The sequence below is a fragment of the Chlorocebus sabaeus genome, chromosome 13, assembly GCF_047675955.1.
Source record: "Chlorocebus sabaeus isolate Y175 chromosome 13, mChlSab1.0.hap1, whole genome shotgun sequence".
NCBI classification, from domain to species: domain Eukaryota; kingdom Metazoa; phylum Chordata; class Mammalia; order Primates; family Cercopithecidae; genus Chlorocebus; species Chlorocebus sabaeus.
This window is the reverse complement of record NC_132916.1, coordinates 40,284,973-40,307,143: the sequence shown is the minus strand read 5'-3', so window position 1 is coordinate 40,307,143 and position 22,171 is coordinate 40,284,973. Positions and strand designations below refer to the sequence as shown.

Sequence of the window (22,171 nt, the reverse complement as noted above, 5' to 3'; positions counted from 1 at the left end):
CTGAGGGAACCCAACCTCATAGAGTTCCCTAGAGAATACCTGACACAAAGAAGAATCAAACAAAACCAATAGGTAAAGCCAGATTTTACATTAATAATAAGGTGCTTGAGTACATCATTATAATCGCCTGATTTTGATTCCCACGTCCTCTCATTTGTAAGCTATGTATATGAGGTTACGGAACACACTTGTCTTGTTCTTTAGTGTTGACTAGGCACCGTGTTCAGCATATTCTAACCACTCAATAGATGTTTGCTGTATGAATGAATGAATGAGTAATCCAATAATCAAATAGATTACTTTGGAATGCAGAAGTATTATAAGGAAATTAGAAGAAAACCATATGCAGAAGCCAGGGTTCTGTTCCTCTGAATATTATTTTGTGCCTCTTACTTCTTCCTGTAAATTTATTTTAAAATGTATTAAAAAACCCCAAAGTTTTCTTTTTGTTAATTCACAAAATGGCTGTGTCAGTTTTTGTCCATTCCCTCAGTTAAAAATATTTTGGTTGATACAGTCTTCCTGTTTTTCACTCTTTCACAGCTTATATTGTTAGGGGAACCTCTCAGGCTCTTTTTAATTCCTAAGAAAGGTTAGCATGGCTTTGCCGGTGTGAAGAACCAGTGATCTGGAAAAAAAGGAAGATGATATGCCACGTGCTTTTCTGCCTCTGCTTTGCTATGCTGTAAGACTATATGACACTCGAGGACTCCTAAGACTTAGGACAGTGGGCAAAGCTTCCCAAGGTTCATTAATCTGCACTTTGTCATATCTCTTGGCCTGACACTAGACTGACCCAACTTCATGGCCAGCTATCTCAAGCACTGTTGGAACAGGAAGCATCCCAGCATTGCCAGTTACATAACCTTGTTTTTCTCCTCCCATTCTTCTTCCTTTGTGGGTACTAATAGATGAAATTCAGTCCAAGAATTGAACTATTGATGTTGAGTAAGGGTTGAAGTCTAATCAAATAATTCAGGGGGACCCTAATGAGAAGAGCTCATTGGTTTTCACCCACAATGTAAGAGGCTAAGGTTATTTGACTGTCAAACTTAGGCAGAATGTCCGCTGTGTGGACACAAAGGCGCTTGTTCAGCCTTGGGCTGTTAACTGGGCCAGGCTGCTTGCAATGCCTCACCCAACACCCACACTCTGACACTATACCACACGAAAGCTTCAACCTCTACCTCTGTATAGAAGAGACAGCTCATTGCGAATGAAGTGATTAGTGAGCCCAGTTCAACAAAACAAGCCTCTGAATCAAGATCAAGTCCCATAATCATGAAGTTTTACACAGAGAAAAACTGCTCCGCAAGAAGCTACTACCAACCCTACTCCCTTTGTCTTAGTAGCCATGGTAGAATGGCAAATGAAGGACTGAGGGGAAGGGAACAATTTATGTTAACAAAGGTTCTCACTTCTGCAAAGGCGGTATTATCTCCGCTCAAAGATGAGAAAACTGATGCTAAGAGTGACTTAGTACCAGAGTCACTTTATCCATCAAATAACAGAGCCAATATGATCCAGGACTGTTTGGCACCAAGCCCCTTGTGATTTCCACTAGACCAAGCTGTTTCTGCATAATCTACCATTTGGGGAAGATAAGCTCAAAGGGATTTGCTCTCTGGAGATCAGCTGGCAAGGAACACTGTTCTTATGTTAGGTCAACAACCTGGAAAGAGATTATTAAACAAGTTGTCATTAAACTTCTCTACATCCATCAGTGCTTTAAATTTCCTAAATGTACTGATATGGAATGTACTTTACAACTCGGTTCTTAGCTTTGAGGATTAATATACTTAAATGTAGAAGAAAGCTACAACTATAGAATCAACTGAAGTTCCTGAAAATAAAAGACTTATTTGGCAATATTTATCAAAATTTCAAACCTGCATATCTTTAGAGCAAGTATACTTCTAGGAGTTTATCCTAGATATATGTATGAAAGTGAAAAATTTATACATTCACGAAAACATCACCACAGGCTTGTCTGTAATTGTGAAATACCAGACACAACATAAATGTCCACTGCTAGGAGCCTGATGAAATAAATCATGATACAGGCACTGAATTGCAGAGCATCCCAGCGTTTAGAAGAACTAAGTGTACCTGGTATGTGTGTGCTGATGCCAGACTCTCCAAGATGTAAATTGAAAAGAGCAAGGTAAATACATAATCCCTTTTGTATACCTTTAAAAAATAGGACAGGAGTTGAAGACAATTATTCTTCCTTCTATTCATTTCTATAATATTTAAATTTTCTAACCATGTGCTCAGATTAATATTTAATGTAAACAAACTTTAACTGGGCTGTGGAATCACAGGTCATTTTTTTCCTTCTTTCACACTTCTCTACATTTAAAAAAACTCGTATTATTCCTAAGTGCTAATCTTTAAACCAGAATAAGTACAGGTAAAAGGAGTGCCAATAAAATCTTCTGTGAACAGTATTTTGAACCATCTGCCAAACAGAAGTCAAATACACTTGGAAAAAATACATCCTATTGCTATAAAGTTGAAGCTGCTCCCTTTTGCATCCTGCCCAGCAGGGGAAAGGCGGGTCTTCTTTGTCCTGACATCGAAGGTTTAGGGTACAAAACAAACAGGAAGTGGACGGTGGAGCTGCCTCATTTGAGTCATACCTGAGCGGCAAGCCATTCCAGTGTCCGACAAGAAGTGCTTCCATTCTTTCTTGCCATATGCCTCTGCCAGTACCTCTGGAGCCATCATCTTGGTGCCATGGCTTGCCCTGATTTTGGAAGAGGATGTACATTGCTCATTAATGGTTCCCTTGAATGCCCCTTCCTTTGTCATTGGACTGTTGATCCCTGTTGCCACTGGAGCTAACAAATACGTATATTTTTTCTGTTTTCAACTAGGTGCCTCCCTGTTTAGGATTCTGTAAAGCATTTCTATGGACAGCTGTAGCACTTCACCACTTTAATCCACCAAGTAGCAGGTGATTAGGAGATGCTCATTCTGAGGTTATCACTGGATAAGATACCACCCTTTTTTAGAGAAGTTGTCATTTAACTATACAAATAAGATGAACATACCTGGAACAATTAGAAAACAACCATGTGGATTAGTGGGAAGCTGGTTCTGGCAGCACTAGAGAAAGAGGAGTAGGTACTAGAGTCAACGCATGAGTCCACCGGGGCCACAGGAGGCACAAGAAGCACCTGGCACCCACAGGTGGATGACTGTGAGCACGCAGGACTGTGAAGACAAGATGAGGAGCAACCTCCCTACTCAAGGATACAGCGTGGCTAAAACCACATGGGGAAATCAAAGAGGAATGTGGAAAAACAGAGCAACATGACAAGAAAGTAAGTAGGCATTTTCTGTGTTCAAAATACTGCTTTTGCATCAGTTAGGTCCAGCTAAGAGAATCCTACGCTATAGAGAAATATGGTAGTTTCCCCTTATCTAGTTTTGCTCTCCCACAGTTTCAGTTACCTGTGGTCAACCTGGGTTGAACGATACTAAGGGCATAGTTCCAGAAACAAACAATTCATAAGTTTTAAACTGCATACCATTCTGAGTTCTACTGTTATATTTTATATTTTCTTACTCTATCTACTAAACTTTATTGTAGGAAAAGACATAGTACATATAGGGATATGTACTATCCGTGATTTCAAGCAACCACTGGGGGTTTTGGAAGATAATCTCCAAGGATAAGGAGGGACTACTGTAGTTGAAATGTTAATGTAGTTTATTATGAGAAATTATAATGATTGAGAGTATTATTCTCTTGGTGTTATAATGTGGTAACAAAATAATATGAAGGAAAAAAGAAAGAAAATAAGAAAAGCAAATGGGGGAAAATCACAAATGGGCTCCCTTTTATAAAGCGGTTAACATTTTAGAAAGCTATATGTAAAGATCAAAGGATCCTGAATGGGAAATATGATCAGAAAAGGAATCTACTATATTGGTTGAAAGAAAGCATCAAGGAGGTATGCTAATAAATTCAGGAGAAACTAAAGGTTAGCCAGGACTTGGATGGAGAGAGACAGACCTTGTAGGAGGGGTACTGGGACAAGGACAGACACACAGAACAGAGAGAGAAAGAAACAAAGTTGTAGAAAACTTTTCATTCTTTTAACTGTGGTTGAAGATAGCCAAGAACACTGTAAGAATCTGACAGTAAAGTTAAAGGTCAAAGACAAAGCTGCATTTACACGTACCCTATCTGTCAAGAAAGGCATATCTGTACCCTATATGCCTAAGAAATAAACATGGAAACAAACTACAAAATACCAAAGGTGGGGCTACACCTGCTGTAGTTAGATGAGCCTTAGGGGAAGGTCTGGGGGAAAATGTGAAGGGTGTTTACATCATGCAAAAAGAATGATGCATCAACAGAGTATATATTAGGGGCCTGGGAGTTCTCTCCTTTGATTCTGATCCTGTTTGTATATGTAATAAATGATATAGCTTCATGGCCATGTTGACTTTCCTGTATTATTAGTACAGGAAAAAAAAACAGATGCTCCCTCCCTGGTGCCCTGTGAGAGACAGAGCAGTGACAGCAGCTGCTTCTGGACTGCTTATCATACCCTTAGCAACAGTTGAGAGGCTGGGCCCACTCAGAGAGGAGAGAAGTAAAAAAGTCAGCCTGGAGTGTGGGAGGAGGAAGAGGTTGATGAGACTTGGAACAGTCCAGAAAAACTTCCAAAAGGAGCTAGGACACAACATGACCCCCGCATGACAGGGTCAAATTTGGATAAATGGAGAAAGAGAGGGTGGAGGGTATAGACCACCAACCCCTACCCAATACCCATTCTTTCTTCCTTAACAAAAATAACCCCAATTTTATTTTAGGCAGCTACATACTCAGCTAAAACAGTGTAATTCCTGGGCTCTTTTGCCAGAAGGAGTGGTCAATGAGATGTAGCAAGTTGTAAACTTTCTATTGTATGTCCTACAAATATTTCTAATGAGGTAAACTTAAAGGAACTAGACCTTTAAATCTAATGCTCACAAATTCATATTTAAATCGTTCAAACAATTCATACAAAGACATGCAGGCAGACAATCTGTCATCTGATTAATTAAAATATTTGTATTTAACCCATACTGTAAGGGTCATACGCCACTCAGTAATAAAGTGTCTCAGAGAAGATACAGTTTTGACTTCACAACTAAGTTTTATTACCTGAGAACAGTGCCATTATCTGCAAGTTTAAGGAAGTTCCCATCTTCTAGATCCAATGCCAAACCTTTGCAACTGAAATAGGAAAGCTTGATTATCAATCGATTCATATATTTAGCTAACCTAAGAAATGACAACCTATATTTTCCAAACATCATAATGCTAAAAAGGTATTCTCCCACCCAGGGGAATGGTATGTTAATCACACAATTAAGAATATCTAAGAACCGTAAAATTAAATATCTATCACTGAGCAGGTATAAAAGGAAAATTGTTATGTAGGCAAATAAGGACAGCATATTCAGTTTATAAAATCTTCAGGCTTTTCAAAAGATAAATCTAAAACTCAGAAGAGAAAAAAAGAACCTGAACATCATCCTATGACTTTGTTAAAACGTACAAATGTTTTCCACTGAACACACACACACACACACACACACACACACACACTTATATTCTACAAGTTAAGCACTTCGCCAGTCTTTCCTACACTCTAGAATTCGTCTCATTTTAGGTCAGGTTACAAGAACTTGCTCTCTGGACAAGGCATATTATTGAAAACCACTAAAAGAAAGTCAAATACTAAGTTTTATCTCCTTTACTGTAAGAGACTTGTGGGATTTGGGGAGAAAGGTGAGTACAGATTCATTATTATGAATAATAAAAGCAAAGTGGTATAATGGCTACCAAATACCAAGGGAATTAAACAAAAAATGACAGGGTACTTTAGAAGGATTATCTACTTTTGTTCAGGGTAAAATTTCCAGAGTCAGTAATTTAATATAGTAACATGTTACTGTTTCTTCCTTTTACAAAAATGATACATCAAAAAAGACTAACCAAATATCAAAAGAATGTATACTAGATCAACATAATGTAGGTATTTTTCATGTGGTTTAGGATTGTTATTGATTTTATTTATTTATTTATTTTTGGACACAGGATCTCACTCTCTACCCCAGGTTGGAATGCAGTGGTATGATCAACAGCTCACGGCAGCCTGGACCTCCTGGGTCCGGGCAATCCTCCCACCTCAGTCTCTCCAGTAGCTGGGAATACAGGCATGTGCCACCACACCTGGCTAATTATTTTTTATTTTTTATAGAGTTGGGGTTTTGTCATGTTGCCCAGACTGGTCTCCAACTCCTAGACTCAAGCAATCTGCCCACCTCAGCCTCCCAAAGTGCTGGGATTACAGATGTGCCACCACGCCTGCCTGGCCTGATTTTAAACTGAACAATTTAAAGTGGCTTAGGATATTTGTTTGTTTTGTTATCTAAATGAGGAAGACAAAGGAAGCTTTGGGAAGTTGGGAGTCCTAACCCAGGAAGGGAGTCTTAAGAATGTTGATCTAAATGACAGAAAACCAATGGTCTTAATTCAGACTTACTCAAAATGTGATGATTCCTCCTTTTCTCTTACAGTTTTTAAAGGATAGTAAGCCAAACCTTTTTCTTAAAGACGTAAATTTTAGAAACAGTTCTCACTAACCTCTGAAGCTATTATGATAAACTTAAGCTATGCGAAAATATCCAAATTAGTCACATAAGGTCTGAGCTTATTTTCACATTTAATTAGGCAAGTCTAATTTTTTAGTGTTTAAAGTGTTTAAAGCAGAAAACACTTTAATTCATTAAATAAAAAACTTTTAATATAGAAGGCATGAGTCCTTTGACTCAATTTTACATTTCACATTCTGTCTTCATAGAAGAGAAAGCATTACAGTTTTATCAGTAACAATTAGAACCACGGGAGATGTACAGACTTAAAAAACAACAACAACAACAAAAAAGAACTTACCAGAAATCCCAATCCTCTGGGGTCACACTGAGCAATTCCTTATCGTACCCTTTCTCCTTAACTAGGAACTGGGCAAAGCTATTATAAATGAGCTGCAAATAAGGGGAAGAAAAACAGATTAAATGTAACACCCACTACTCATTCTTAATGTTACAGACCTAAAACCCTAATGGAATTGCTGATGGGGGCAAGTAGGAGGAAGGAAATATCTGTAATTGTGAAGTTCTGCAGTTTAATTCTTCACAAGCAATTTAACAACTCCTGCATGCCCCAGGTAGCTGTCCCGTTCAAAATTATACCATCGGCATAGAATTATACAACCAAAGACAATTATTAACCCTACTCCTGAATTCTATTGGGTTGGAGATCATAATTTAAGACTTGACAAAGCTTTTTAAACTTATTTAATACATCACTAAGATAATAAATATGCTGACCACTCTATCCATCCATCCTTGGTCCATTCTGGCCAGAAAAGCCCCAGGTTAAGGAAATCTCAGAGTGAAATACATATGGGGACCAGGCAGGTGATCTAAACAAGTCAGGACGCCTCTATCAGATGTAGGAAATCATTCTTGTTTCTCCACACATACATACACAAAAACCATTAAAAAAAAATACCTAAAGAAAAAAGACAAAGAGAGCCTCCGGAAGCAAGTACAATAATTACAATAATAAATACTCTGTTGATTGCTGACAGATCTTATTTCTTAACAACAAAAAATGCTAGGTTTTTGAGTAAAATATCTGGTTTTTAAGTGCTGGTTAACTTTAAAAGAACTGCACATACCAAACAAAAAGTGCACAAAAGGTAGATGGCCCAACCTTGTTCTACCTCGAAGTGTTCTTTGGCCAGTGTCGGGTACACTTGAGCCTGAGCAGAACAGAGGTCTGAGTCAACCTGCACAGTGTCCAAAAGGACACACTGAACAATTTGACCCTTCTTCTATAGATATTAACCCATGACAGGTTTTGATAACATGTCATACTCTTAGGGAGAAGATGGAGTCAGAGGAATGGGGGAAATCTCTCCTGGGTGGTGAGATTTACACTGATACTTAGATGTAGCAGTTTGCTGGGTGAATGCAGAGGGAATGGGGGGTGACTCAGGTTCAGAAACTGAGGGACCTGCACACAGCTGGAGTAGCGGTATCAGGGTCTGAGCGTAAGGATATGAGCATGGAGAAAGCAAAGGTTCCTTGTCAAATGTCAAATTGAGTTGCTCCCTGTCATAAAGCTAATTAAAATTACTACACATGTACTTCCATCCAGTGTAATGTGACCTTACCCAGGTCAACTGTTAATCGACCCACATTATGTTAACACTACATATCAACAGTTCTCAACCCTGATGGTGATTCAGAACCATAGGTGACACTTCTTAAAACTACCCAGAGTTTCCAAGTGTACAGGGTAGAGGGCCCCCTCTGAAGCACAGAGAACACTGAAAACCACTGACCTGCGTGTTTGACAGATTTTCATTTACTTATTAAAAGGAAAAAAACAATAAAAAATACACTGAGTCACTCTGTGGTACAAAGTACTATGGACAATAAAAAGTCCACATCATGATCCTGCTTATAAGACACCAGTGCCGCAGGGCTAACAGATGTGAAGTGCTTAGAGCAGAGCCTGGCACACCAGCAAATCCAATTTAAGTATTTGCTATTATTATGTCATATGCTGCTGCTAAAAACAAAATAAAACAAAAAACAGAAAACAAAAACAATGCCCTGACGTGTAGTGCTTGCCCATCTCCACGATGTAAATATTCCCACCATGGCCTGTTTCAAGCCACCAATAGCAGTTTACCTGCTTGCACAATTCCTGAATAGTTAACAACTAGCTTTCACAAGCCCCTAAGAGTCAGCTATTGTACACCTTAGATTTGCCTCTGGTTGAGGCACTTTTGAGTTTCTCCAGTTATCCAAGCGATTAGTCTACGATATGCGCATGTGATTCTGAAACACTCGAAATCTCCTGGAACGAAGGAGCCCTTTCCATCAGAGATGCCAACAGGGACAGCCACAGCTGTGTTCCTTACCTTGTGGAGGAGATTTTTATGTAACAGGAGAGAAGGGGGCCAATGGACAAGGAGAGAAGCAGAGAAAAGCAGTGTGAAGAAAAGCAGGGGCATCTGTACTCTGAAACCCCTGGTCTAAGCAGAAGGCTTCTTGCAGTTTGTCCTTAGAGTACGCTGAGACTCTCTAGAAACCTTCATGGCACAGGGCTCTCTAAGACATTCCTCTCCCAGCCTTAGCTGTCACCACCTCACAGTCTCTCAGGACTAATAATAATACATACTCTACAGCAGTTGCCAATTGGTACCCTGTGGTCCATATGCAGCCTACAAATTATGTTTGGTTCCCACTTAAGGTTGCCAGATAAAATTTTAAAATGCCTAGGTAAATGTGACTTTCAAATAAACAAAAAATACTTTTTTTTGGTATAAGCATGTCCTATGCAATATTTGGGACCCTACTCTCCCACTCACACATTTACGTTAACTGACTGGCATCAGACTTCTGAGTCTGCAACCTTAGGAGAAACCACGTGTCATCCTCTCTTCTACAATGCCTTTCCGAGGCCTCATGTGAATGCCTACAAAACTGAAAGGAAAGGCACTCGCAGCTCTCTATGATGCAGCCCCCACTGACTTCTCCACCATCTTCTCCTGAAACTTGCCACCTTTTGCTTGCACCCAGCAGTTCCTGGTGCTGTTGCTCACCTCGAGGTCCTGGCGTTTATTATAACTCCTGTGGGTGAAGCACTCCTCTCCACCTCCTCACCTGCCAGCTCCAGGCATTCCCTCTGTGTTTTAGGGCACCATACAGACAGCAAGGTGGGAAGAAGCAGAAATCCACAGCCAGACTACCTTGTTCGGTTGCCCTGGATACACCTTCTTTCTGTGCCTCGTTGTTCAATGCTCTCTTAACGGTGGCTGTGGTGATGATATCTACCTCACAGGGACGTTGTAAGGATTAAATCCATTCATAGAAGCAGCATGCTTATTAGAATTATGGCTGTATCATATTCTGTTATTAAAATACTGATTATCTATTCAGTCTATTTATTGAGCCCAGTATGTGCCCAGTACTAAGTCTGGCACATAGAACACACAAGAAACTGTCACAGATACTGATGGAGCTCTAGGGGAAGTCCAACAAGTAAACAGAAAGTGTTAATATCATGTCGTATGTGCTCTGAGGAATGAAGAAGGGTTTTGTGGAAAACTGAAGGTGGGCTTAGAGTGGAAGGGCAAACTTTAGAGCGCCAAAAAAGCTTCCTAAGGGGAACCATGTTAAAGATGAGGCCTGATGGGATGAAGAGCTTTTGTGCAGAGCAAAGAGGCCCTCCAGGCACTGGCAGCGTGCAGCAAGACCCAGGTCATACTACCCACCGCAGGGACCAAGACTAACTCTTCAGCATTTTTGCCTACTGCGTGAGGCTGCCTGGAGGCCTGCGTGTTGATCTCTGTATCCTCAGCTCTAGCATGGTGCTCAGCACACTGTGGGACTTAAAAAAAGATTTTCCACACCAAACATGATCCAAAACTCATAGGCTACCGTTTTCAAGCTTTAAATATCACTATTCTCCAGGTTTGCAGTTAAAAAAAACTCTTGTCTTTCAGAATCTTATATTCTGAAATTTTATGATCACCTATGGACAACACTAGCTCTAACATGACAGTGGTTTAAAAATATTCCCTCCAAATGAAGGTAACTAAAGAGGAGACACACAAAACTGTGATTCAGGAAGGATTTAAAAGGCACAGAGGGAAGGAAAACATGTATCAAAGACCTAGGGGAAGCAGTGGCCAAAGAATCAAGCAGTAAAAAAGCCTTCTTAATTCTCAGTGTGACTAAGGAAACCAGACCTGGAAGGTAAGAAAGCAGGAAAGTGTAACAGCAGAAAAAGGACATTAAAAAAAAAAAAAAAATTAGCATCTGGGCATAGAAAACACACAAGAAATTCCAGCAGCCACTCCTTTTTGACCTTTAACGTGTACCTGAACTAGCGGGTGCAGGGACATCACCATAATGGGGTACAGCCCTGGCTGGATGTCTGCACCAGTGATCTAGAGTTCTACCCATAAACTGAGGGTTCCAAATGGTTTGGGTGGTAACCATAAAAGCAAACACTTGTCTTTGCCAAGGTACTATTCTAAGCATTATACATCTCTTACTCATTTAATCCTTGCAACAATCTTGTGAGGTAAATCCAATTATTAGTTCCATTTTACAGATGGGGAAACTGAGAAGCAGCACAGGTTAAGTAACTTGCTCAAAGTCACAGAGCTAGTAACAGCGGAGATGGTGTCCTATGTTAGGCAGTCTGGCTGAGGAGTCCTCCCTTTCACTACTGTACTCATAACCAGCTCTTTTTCTGTCTGGATGCTTAGATCTTGGTCTAAAAAAATCTGGTAACTTTTCAAAATTAGCTTCCTTGGGAATTGGGAAACCAAAGGAATAGTGAAGGGAGGGCAATTAATTTGAGAGTACAGGTCTGGAAGCATGCATACTCCATGTCCCCCTCCCTCAGGGCACAGTGAGGACCTAAACTTTGCAGGCTGTTGGTAGGACTGCAATGTATTCAAAGTGCACGGAGCACGCAGTCGATGCGCAATAAATATTTATTTTCTTCTCTTGACAAAAGGTAAAATGAGGGCTAAGATCTTAATGACTTCTCAACTAGTGTTCCGTCCAATACACTACGCTATATACTACGCATCTCTCCCAGATTGCAGTTTAAACACTGATGGGTGGTTGATCGTGCAAATTGAAAAATGCAGCCAAGAAAAATGCAAGTCCCAAATCAAGTGGCTGTGTCCACAATCAGCTTGTGTCCAGAAAGACATGCAGAGAAGTTTCACGACATGGGATCTTCAAGGACAGCCCCAGTGCTCCTGACCCCGCCCCTCCTCTGCTCTAGAAACCGATTCCCCAGCACGATCTTGCGCAGTTTGCCCCTCCTTCGTTCTTCCCTACCCCTCTCAACGTTAGCTAATGGCTGAGCTAAATGTGCCGGTCCCCAGGGCACTAGCGCGGAGCGGAGGCTGCACACTTCCGCCCCGTCTCGCCGCTGGAGGCCTCGCTCTGCGGAAAGACTCGGCGGCCGCAGGCCCCCGACAGCGCCCGCCGCTGCCCAAGCCTGGAAGAAACTCAAGCCCCAGCCGCCATGGAGGTTGCGCGCAGTGCGCCCCGGGGAGCCCGCGCCACTCACCGGGGCGCTCTCGGGCAGGTTGTAGCGACACAGAGTGTGGTCCAGGTCGAATCCGACCACGTCGCAGGCGGCCAGGGAGAAGTGCTGAGCCATGGCCGCGCGGGGAGCACTGAGGAGCCCCTCGGCCGGGGAGGGTGCAAGGAGCTGGCGGGCGGGACGCTGCGGGACAGGACCGGGTCGGACGCGGCGGGGCGGGGCTGCGGCTGTCAGGGCACCGGCGCGGCAGCCTCTCCCGCCTCCCGCGCCCTGCAGCACCGCCCCTGGATACGCTTAGCCCCCGCCCCTCGCGCGGCCGGCGTTCTGCGCCGCCGTCCGGAGTCAGGTAGTCAGCTCGCGTCCTATTGCTACCCCATCGCCGGCGACCTCGCTCTGTCCCGCAAGCCTGGGAACCCAGAAGGCAATAGGGGTCCAGGAGCGGTGCCGCTGCTGCACAGCTGAGACCTGTAGGCACTTAGCCCTTCCTACCACAAAATTAACCGGGACTCTCCATCGCCTTCAGGGCGCCTCGGAAACCAGGAGATCCTGAGGTTAGATTTGACCTTTTACCCCTGTGTGCGGAATAGTGTAAGATCATGGAAAAAATTCATCCTCTAATATCCCTCTGACCCAGTTAGCCTGCAATTTGGAAGGTCTTTTCGCCCACGTGATCTTTGACAGTGGTTTAAACCAAAAACTTTGTATTCCTTGGTTTCCTAAGTGTAAAATGAGAGAGAGACCTTTCACCATTTCATACCCTGGAGTGCGTTAGAAAATAAATGTATCAGACCTTGTGAAGAACCATTTTGCAAGATGATACTGGTTATGGAAACCAATATTGGTTATTACTTGATCATCCTATTTTGTTATTGTAATGAAGAATTTTCTATGAAAGGACATCAGACACTTCATAGAAATATATAGAGTATGCTACAGAAAAAGAAAACTTTTGTAAACCGGGTTTAAGGTTTATAGAGCACAAAATGATTTGAGTGACATTTGCTTAATTCTCTCAAAAACTGTATAACTACTACCGTTTTAGATGCAGAGAAAGTTAATCCATTACATACAATGTATGCCTTAGGGCATTTAATTCTCTTCTGGATTTCCTGATGTGAAGGACTAGCACTTTGAGATCTTTATTACATAGTGCCTCATTTTAAAAAGAAAATACAAATCTATTATGTTTATATTGCTTCAGTTTTAAATTTAAAGGAACAGTGTGTCTAATGGGACAAATCAATAGTCGTGACATAATGAAAATATAATTAAGAACTGCATTTAACCCTTTCAAATACTAATCCTTTTGAGGCTAATAGACCAGAGGATTAATTTAGTGCAATAAATAGTGCAATTGAGTAGGAGGACACTTATACCTAGTAGACCCATTTGAATAAAATTGATAACTTGTTCCATTATGATACTTAAAAGCCCCAAACAAATCTCTCTGGAATAGGAAAAGTAAAGAATCTTCAAGAAGATTGAGCTGTTCACTGATGAGTTCAACAACCATGTCTTCGATGTCTGTGAACCAAAAGAGAAAAGGCTGGATTGTTGGAGGAGCTGGAAAAAGCTTGTTGGCCCTGGAGCATTGACCTTGGCATTCTTCTCTGCCCCTTGCAATAGAGTGCTACCGAAGTCAAACTTCCAGGTAGATGCCACGTTGAAGGGCACACGTTTCCTTGGGGAATATCTTGTTTCATGTGGGAGTAGGTGCTTTAGGTGCTTTAGGGACTTCCTTTAGTAATACAAATGTAATAGTACTTTCATTTTAAGAGGGAAGAATAGAAAAGGATTGTTTTTTGTTGACTTAGCCAAAACTTGTCCTTACAAAACCTCTTGAGTGTGCTGAATTGTGAACAGGAAATTGGGGGTGAGGGGAGAGAGGGAACCAGGGCACTCTTAAAGAGAAAAAGACCCCTGGGTGTATAGTCAAGTGGTCCTGGGACTGAATCTTGCCTTTACATGCACATCAATAATCTTATGTACTTGCTAAATAACAAATTATATATATTCTGCATGTTTACACAAACAGTTCTTGTGCTAGAGAGTCCACATCATTTAAACTTTGTGGGAGAATTTTGCAAATGATCCAATCCTAGAGGCTTGTACTTTCTTGAGCCCCACTCACCTTTCCTTTCTACCTCAAACCTCAGTCTGACTCTTCCAGAAATATAGGGGATGGTTCCCTTCTCTTCTCCCATTCCCTACATAACCCTGAGTTTAAATACAAACACACAGTTTAATGGTTTGATAAGGCTTATTTCCAGATAAGGATATTTCATTTTCCCTGTACATTAAACTTCTATCACATTTACTGATAAAATGCCACAGCTCTTGTATTATCAACTACAAGTTCAGTCTTCTACTCAGATACCAATTAATTTCTGTTTCTTTGAGTATCATGGACTGAATTTTGTCCCCCACTCATTCATGTGTTGAAGACCTAACCTACAATGTGTCTGTATTTGACATAGGGCCTTTAAGGAAGTAATTAATGTTAAATAAGGTCATAAGGGTGGAGTCCTAATCCAACAAGATTAACATTCTTATAAGAGGAGGAAGAGACACCAGCATCTGCAAGCACAGAAGGCCATGTGAGGAGCCAGAAAACCACGGCTGTCTGCCTGGCATCATGCCAAGGTAGGCGGATCGCTTGAGGTAAGGAATTCAAGACCGGCTTGGGCAACATAGCGAGACCCGTCTCTACAAAAAATACAAAAATTAGCAGGGTGTGGTGGCAGGCACCTATAGTCCCAGCTATTCTAGGGGCTGGGGTAGGAGGATCGCTGGAACCTGGGAGGAGGAGGTTGCAGTGGGCTGGGATCAGGCCTTCACACTCCAGCCTGGGTGACAGAGTGAGAACCTGTCTAAAAAAATAAAGGGCTGTCTGAAGCCAAGGAGAGTGGCTTCACCGGAAACCAACCCTCACAGCACCTTGATCTTGGACTTTCAGCCTCCAGAACTGTGAGAAAATAATTTTTTGTTGTCTAAACCACCCATTGTGTAGTATTCTGTTAAGGCACGCTGAACCGACTAAGGCAGTTAATAAGGATAGTTGAATCAGTGTTGTGTTAAATGTAGGAAATATTTGCCATTTGAAAGATCTGTAAAGGACATGAACTTGGGTTTATGTTATTTGTTGACTTCTTAAAGTTGGGTACTTTTGCTTATGTGTAACATTAATACCATGCTGTGAAGTTTTAGAAGTTTTAGTTTTTTTCGTTTTCAGTATTTCATGTACTGTTTTTTCTTATACTTGTGAGTCATGTAATAATTTAGAAATATTCAGAAATAGGAAGTTATGTTACAACTGATTTTCTAGAATTGAATTTCGTTATTACAATGAACCTGCTTTTAATTGAGGTGGTACTATAATTTAGCAGTTTTAACCTTAGGTGTGACTTGTGATTAGCTAGTTTAAGCTTTAGACTTCATAATATCTCACCAACTGATCTTTTGTGAATTGATAATACTGTATTTTAACATCTATATTGTAAATATGATTTGCCAAACATTTTGGGAAAGGAAGGAAATGGCCTGTTTCTTTTTTCATTGGTTAAAAATATGCTTTTCTAAATATTCCTAATTAAATATTGTATGTTCAACTTTTTGTATAACCTAAGCCAATCTACATATCTTCTGTGGCACATATAATTTCTTTAAGGGGTAAGAAAAAAGTTCATTTACTAAATTGGAAAAAAATAGGAAAAATATAAGTTTCTAAAAATAAAACTCTATGGCACTTAAATGTTAGCCATTTAGCTACATAGAACCAAATACTTATTTGTAATATTGTGCTGACGCCTTTAGATGGCAGTAGTTCTGCATGAGGAATATTTTTCATTTTTTAAGTAATCTTAAAATCTTTACATTTCTTAATAAAACATACTTCATTTTCTAGTCTCTTGATTTTCTACTCTGCTCTTACCACAAGAAAAAGAAGCCTACTTAGAAATTTCACTGTGTTTTTTATGTGCGTGAATTTATTTTTGATGATAGAGATGTAATGATGGAGGATGTAATGGGACAAAGTCCTTTTAAGTCCACAGTTGGTTCCTTCCAGTGGGTTCTTGGTCTCGCTGACTTTAAGAATGAAGCCACAGACCTTCGCAGTGAGTGTTACAGCTCTTAAAGGTGGCACGGGCCCAAAGAGTGAGCAGAAGCAAGATTTATTGTGAAGAGTGAAATAACAAAGCTTCCACAGCATGGAAGGGGACCCGAGTGGGTTGCTGCTGCTGGCTGGGTTGGCCAGCTTTTATTCCTTTATTTGTCCCCGCACGTGTCCTGCTGATTGGTCCATTTTACAGAGTGCTGATTGGTCCATTTTATAGAGTGCTGATTGGTCTATTTTACAGAGTGCTGATTGTTGTATTTACAATCCCTTAGTTAGACACAGAGTGCTGATTGGTGCATTTTTACAGAGTGCTGATTGGTGCATTTACAATCCTTTAGCTAGACACAGAGTGCTGATTGGTGCATTTACAGTCCTTTAGCTAGACACAGAGCGCTGATTGGTGTGTTTTTACTGAGGACTGATTGGTGCATTTACAATCCTTTAGTTAGACACAGAGTGCTGATTGGTACATTTACAATCCTTTAGCGAGACACAAAAAAATCTCCAAGTCCCCACTTGACCCAGGAAGTCCAGCTGGCTTCACCTCTCAATCTCCCCTCTAAACAGGACACCCCAACTGCTGTTGGGAATTGGACAATGACCGTTCTAGCTACTTCCTGCTGGATAGGGACGAAGAAGGGGCCCTGCAGTTGTAGTGTCCTCCAGAGGGGAACTTTTTAGGCCAAAGGACCAGCAGGTCAGTATAGGGGTCCTCAGTAGAAGTTGTTAGTTGAGCTCATTTGGGGTTCCATTTGTAAGACCATCTGTAGCTTGCTGGCCTTGATCCTAGAGGAAACAAATTTGACAAGGAGGTTAAAAATAAAGGGCCCGAAGGCGAGTAATACCAAGATGGCTGTCACGGGACCTAGAAAGGGGAGAAGTCATGTCACCCAATTCCAGAGGTTGGTATAAGAGTTTGAAAGGCGTTGTCTGATTTCAGAAGCCTTTTCGGTAAATGCTGGGTGGCATCTCGTATTATCCCTAACTGGTTAGTGTAAAAACAACACTCTTCCCCTAAGAAGCTGCAAAGTCCTCCTTTCTCAGCAGTGAGGAGGTGTAGGCCTTGGTGGTTTTGGAGAGTCTCTGCTGCCAAAGAGGCTATTTGGGATTGTAGTTACTATCCTTACTGGATATATTTTGTTATTTCTTGCAAACTGTCTGAGAAATCCTTTGAGAGTGTGTGGTGGTAGGATCATGAAGTAGATAAACCTGCTATTCCACTTTGTGTAGCAGTGGCCATTTCTAACCCTATAAGTAGGGATATTAGTTGTATGGCCCTGCGCTAATGGACTTGAGCTTTGAGGGGTACTGATAGGATCTGATTTCTGTAAGATTAGAAGTTAGGATAATACATGTTACACTGTTAACTTTTAGCACACTTTACTTTTGTTGAAAACTTTGTAAGTTTGGGATTTTAATTTTTCTTTGCTAGTAATAAAACCTTTTTCAGTCCATATTAACTTAGAATTGGTATAGATGGTTCCTTCGTGATTCTGTAAGTACTTTAAGGGTTGGCTGAGTGCAAACAACTCGCAAGTTTGAGCAGACCAATTATTGGGCAATTTTCCTAACTCTGCTTCTAGAAGAGTTCCTTATCACTTACCGAATATCCATTGTGTCTTTTTCCCTTACTTGCCTGGGAGGAACCCTCTATTGTCCTGTCCTGAAGGGAGTTCCTCCTAGGTCTGGTCAGACATTTGTATGATAATTAATTAAGATTTAGATCGCCTGTTAGGAAACCTGCTGGGTTAAGGATTTTTGATAGGAAGACTATGGGTTGTCAGTGGCCTCAGTATTTTCGGGCTATGCCCTTGTTTACACTGACAACAAGGTGGTATTGGAGTGTTATGGGGTTACAGAGAAGAACTTCAATTATCAATTATAGGTTTTAAATATACCCTGGCTTTTAAAGGAATAGGGTATACTGTTTTTTCTTTACTACTTCCATCTCTCTTTCTTTCTCTTTGACTTCTTTGTCTCTCTCTTTCTCTCTTTCTTACTCCCTCTTTGTCTCTTCCTCTCTCTCTTTGACTTTCTGTCTCTCTCTTTCTCTCTGACTCCCTCTTTGTCTCTGTCTCTTCCCCTCTCTTCCTCTCTCTCTCTGACTTTCTGTCTCTTTCTCTCTTTCCTTTCTGCTGGTCTTTCCCTGCCTCTGCCAGCTGCTTATGCTGCTGTTCTCCCCTTTCCTTCCCCTTTTGATGGCTTCGGCAGTGTAAGACTGCCACCTCTTTGGATTTTTGCACTGCGTACAATAACTCCATGGTTTCCTTGTGGTATGTAATGGGAGTTTCCCCAAAGGTTAGGAACTCCCTTTTTTTCCATGTTGCAGCATGAGCATGTAGGATTAGATAAGTATACTTACTATCTGTAGCAAAGTCTCCCAATTACAACTGGGGAGATGGGAGAAATACCTGGTTACAGGCCGTTCCAGGATTCCTCAACTGGTAACGGACCTTACAGACGATTAATGCTGAGAAAGCCACATCAGTATCCAGGAGGAAGTCAATTTTCTGGCCCTTAATGGTTAAATGTACCCGGGGCTCAGTGAGGGTGATGACATGAGCTGGTGCTTGCTCCGGGCACCCTCAGTCCTGTTGTTGGATCATCTTGTTGGGGGATTCTGGCCCAGAGAACCTTTGTCCTCTGGGGCTGTGCGCCTTCCAGTGATTGCCTTGGCATAGTGGACATGGGCAAGGGGGCAGCTTGTTTCTTGTTAGACAATATTTTTAAGGTGTACTTGCAAACCACACTGATAACAAGCCCTACTGGGTGATGACCTGCTCCATTTTCTGTCCTCTCAGAACCACCAAGGTTTGTCTGAGGGCCATGACTAAGGCTGCAGCCTTTCTCTTATCTCACTTTTCCTTTTCGGCCTGTTTGTCTTGGTCCCTATTATAGAACCGAGGTTGCCAGGTTTAATAATGCCTGCAGATTTTGTTCAGAGCCCAGAGCTCACTTTTGGAACTTCCTATTGATATCTGTGGCTGATTGGGTAATAAACTTATTTTTTAGGATCAATTGAACCTCAAGTGGGTCAGGTGACAGGGGAGTATATTTTCTTAAGGCCTCTCGTAGCTGCTTGATGAAGGCAGAAGGATTTTCTTTCTTTCCCTGAGTTATGGTGGACGTCATTGAATAATTCCTTTTTCCTAATTCTCCTTAGTCCTTCTAGAACACAGGTCAACAGATGTTTGCAACTCCAGTCTCCATGATCTGAGTCAAGGTCCCAGTGGGGATCCATACTGGAGACGGTTTGCTGACTGGTAGAGAATTTGTCCCTTTTTTCAGCTGTCATTCTATCATCTACTTAACTAAGATACCAGGTATCTCCAAACTCTCAGGCTGCAGCTAAAGCCGCATTATTTTCACTAAAGGCCAGCGTTTGATTTAACAACAGCATTACATCTCTCCAAGTGAGATCAAAGGTTTGCCCTAAACCCTGTAGGACATGTGTGTACCTATCAGGAACATCTGAAAACTTCCCCAGGTCTACCTTGATCTGCTTTAAATCAGAGAGGGAGAAAGGGACTTGTGCCCAGGTTGGGCCAAATTCCCCTCCCCCTACAGCTTGAAGGGGACATAACCGATAGCCTGGGGGGTTTTGTGGTCCCTTGGAGATTTCTTTGCTTATTTCCTTCTGGGCAGGGGAGATTAGAGGAGGCTCATCATTAAGAGGAAGGGGAGCTATAGGGAGGCTAGGATATGGGTAAGCTGAGAGGACCTCCTGTGGGATGTAAATTGCAAGTTTTGCATAGTTGTGGATTCACCTTCAATGAAAAGAAAACTTGGACATAAGGTATTTCACTCCATTTGCCTTCCCTATTATAGAAAAGGTCAAGCTGCAGAATAGTATTGTAATTTATACCTCCCTCAGGTGGCCATTTTTCCCCATCAGAGACAGAATATTGGGGCCAGGCCATAGTGCAGAAAAAAATGAGCCGTCTCTTTTTCAGGGTTTATGGGTCAAATTGGTCCCCATGGTTTAGGATGCATTTCAAGGATGAGCCTGTTGATGCCTGAGTGTTTCCCATCTGAAAGAAAAAAACCGCCCACAGTTTTGATTTGTTTGTCCCCCCTCCCCCCACTGCCCAAGAACCCGTAATGGTCCCCAGACCCTGCTGATCAGAATAGTTGTGCTCACCAATGCAGCAGCAGAAACCCCTCTTGCTCAAGAACCTGCAGTGGTCCCTGGACCCTGCTGACTGGAATAGTTGCGCTTACCAACGCAGCAGCAGAAACACTAGTTTTCCTCCTGCACCACAAGGAGGATCGAGGAAGGTCAGATTTAGTGGCCCTTACTGATGCATTCTCGAAAACCTGCACCTTTGTCTGTCCTCATAGACCACAAAGAGGACTGAGAAAAATCAGATTTAGTGACCCTTACCGACACATTCTCAAAAACCTGTTAGAGTCCTAAGCATTCTCCTGTTAGTACTGGGACCTTACCACTGTCCTATAAAGATATTATGCCCCCAAAATGAAGTGGAGGGCCATACCCTGAGGGAGGGAAGGGATCTCCATGGTTGGAAGAGTGATGCCTTTTGTTCTCACTTCTCATCATTTGGATAGGAAGGATATCATTTCTGAGGCTCCCCATATCCTAGCTTCAGGAATAGCTTTTATTAGGCCTTCTAGTCTGAGGAGGGATCCTAAAATTCCGGATAGTCCCGACCCCCCGCCCCCTGCTGACAGGGCTTTGGGCAAAAATTATGTCTCTGACTCGTAAGCCCAGGTACCTAAAGAAGGTAACAGAGTCCTGAAGTTTATACTAGAAATCATTCTGATGGGAGAAGCTAGAAAAGCACCAGAGACAGGGAGTGGTTTTTAGAAGTGGGACTAGCCTCGGAGAAGAGAGGCAAGAGGTGAGAGAAAGTTTGTCTGACAGTCGTTAGGACCCAGGAGGGGAGGGTCAGGATAGATAGGATAGATGGGCGAGTCTCACTTGGGCGATGTGACTTTGAGAGTTTCGCACATGGCCACAGGGTCAACCAACTTTTTGTCCGGACCCCGGAGCTGAATGACTTTCCTCTCTGTCTACTTGGCTCAGCCCAGAAGTACAGGAAAAGTGGAAGCTGGTTCCAGGCAAACCAATACTCCCAACTCCAAAGAGTTGGGGTTTGTTAGAGAGCCCTTTCCCAGAAAGGCTGACACCTGTGTCTTTAGTTTGACAGCCATGCTAGTCTCTTTTAACTGGCCGACGGTTGTCTGGTGTTTAGCCCCTGAATTCTAAGGAAAAATAGGACAGAATAGCAAGCGAAAGGGGTCCAATGGTACTCACTGCTTGGCGACAGGCAATAGTCCCGATGTGGTTGCCAAAATGTGTCTGGAGTTGGTTCCTTCCAGTGGGTTCTTGGTCTCACTGACTTCAAAAATGAAGCCGCAGACCTTCATGGTGTAACAGCTCTTAAAGGTGGCATGGACCCAAAGAGTGAGCAGAAGCAAGATTTATTGTGAAGAGTGAAAGAACAAAGCTTCCACAGTGTGGAAGGGAACCCAAGCGGGTTGCCACTGCTGGCAGGAGTGGCCAGCTTTTATTCCCTTATTTGTCCCTGCCCATATCCTGCTGATTGGTCGATTTTACAGAACGCTGATTGGTCCATTTTACAGAGTGCTGATTAGTGCATTTACAATCCTTTAGCTAGACACAGAGTGCTGATTGGTGTATTTTTACAGAGTGCTGATTGGTGCATTTACAATCCTTTAGTTAGACACAGAGTGCTGATTGGTACATTTACAATCCTTTAGCTATACACAAAAAATCTCCAAGTCCCCACTTGACCCAGGAAGTCCAGCTGGCTTCACCTCTCACTTTTGTATGTAACTTCTTATAAAGTTGTGTCTAGATTTAAAAAAATGTTTACAATATGAAATGAGTTCCTCTTGGATAAATATTA

The 22,171-nt window shown here is 41.9% G+C and overlaps 2 protein-coding genes across 6 annotated transcripts in view; one reads left to right on the top strand and one right to left on the bottom strand.

The window, feature by feature from the left end:
- NT5DC1 (5'-nucleotidase domain containing 1) overlaps positions 1–12,413 on the bottom strand; it is a 148,694-nt gene extending 136,281 nt beyond the window's left edge. The window contains exons 1-4 of one of the 2 annotated variants that reach the window (XM_008007276.3): positions 12,185–12,413; positions 6,962–7,053; positions 5,165–5,236; positions 2,643–2,749 (exon numbers count right to left, since the gene is read on the bottom strand). In XM_008007276.3, coding sequence (XP_008005467.1) covers positions 2,643–2,749; positions 5,165–5,236; positions 6,962–7,053; positions 12,185–12,277 — 364 coding nt within the window. In that variant the 5' untranslated portion in view covers positions 12,278–12,413. The remainder of the gene's footprint in view (positions 1–2,642; positions 2,750–5,164; positions 5,237–6,961; positions 7,054–12,184) is intronic. The other variant, XM_038000994.2, reaches the window with a different exon arrangement.
- Positions 12,414–12,493: 80 nt separating this feature from the next.
- The window catches only part of FRK (fyn related Src family tyrosine kinase), a 165,735-nt gene continuing 156,057 nt past the window's right edge, over positions 12,494–22,171 (top strand). For all 4 annotated transcript variants that reach the window (XM_008007265.3, XM_038000992.2, XM_008007269.3 and 1 more), the window contains exons 1-3: positions 12,494–12,711; positions 13,617–13,811; positions 14,638–14,821. The gene's annotated coding sequence lies outside the window, so the exon portion shown is untranslated. The remainder of the gene's footprint in view (positions 12,712–13,616; positions 13,812–14,637; positions 14,822–22,171) is intronic.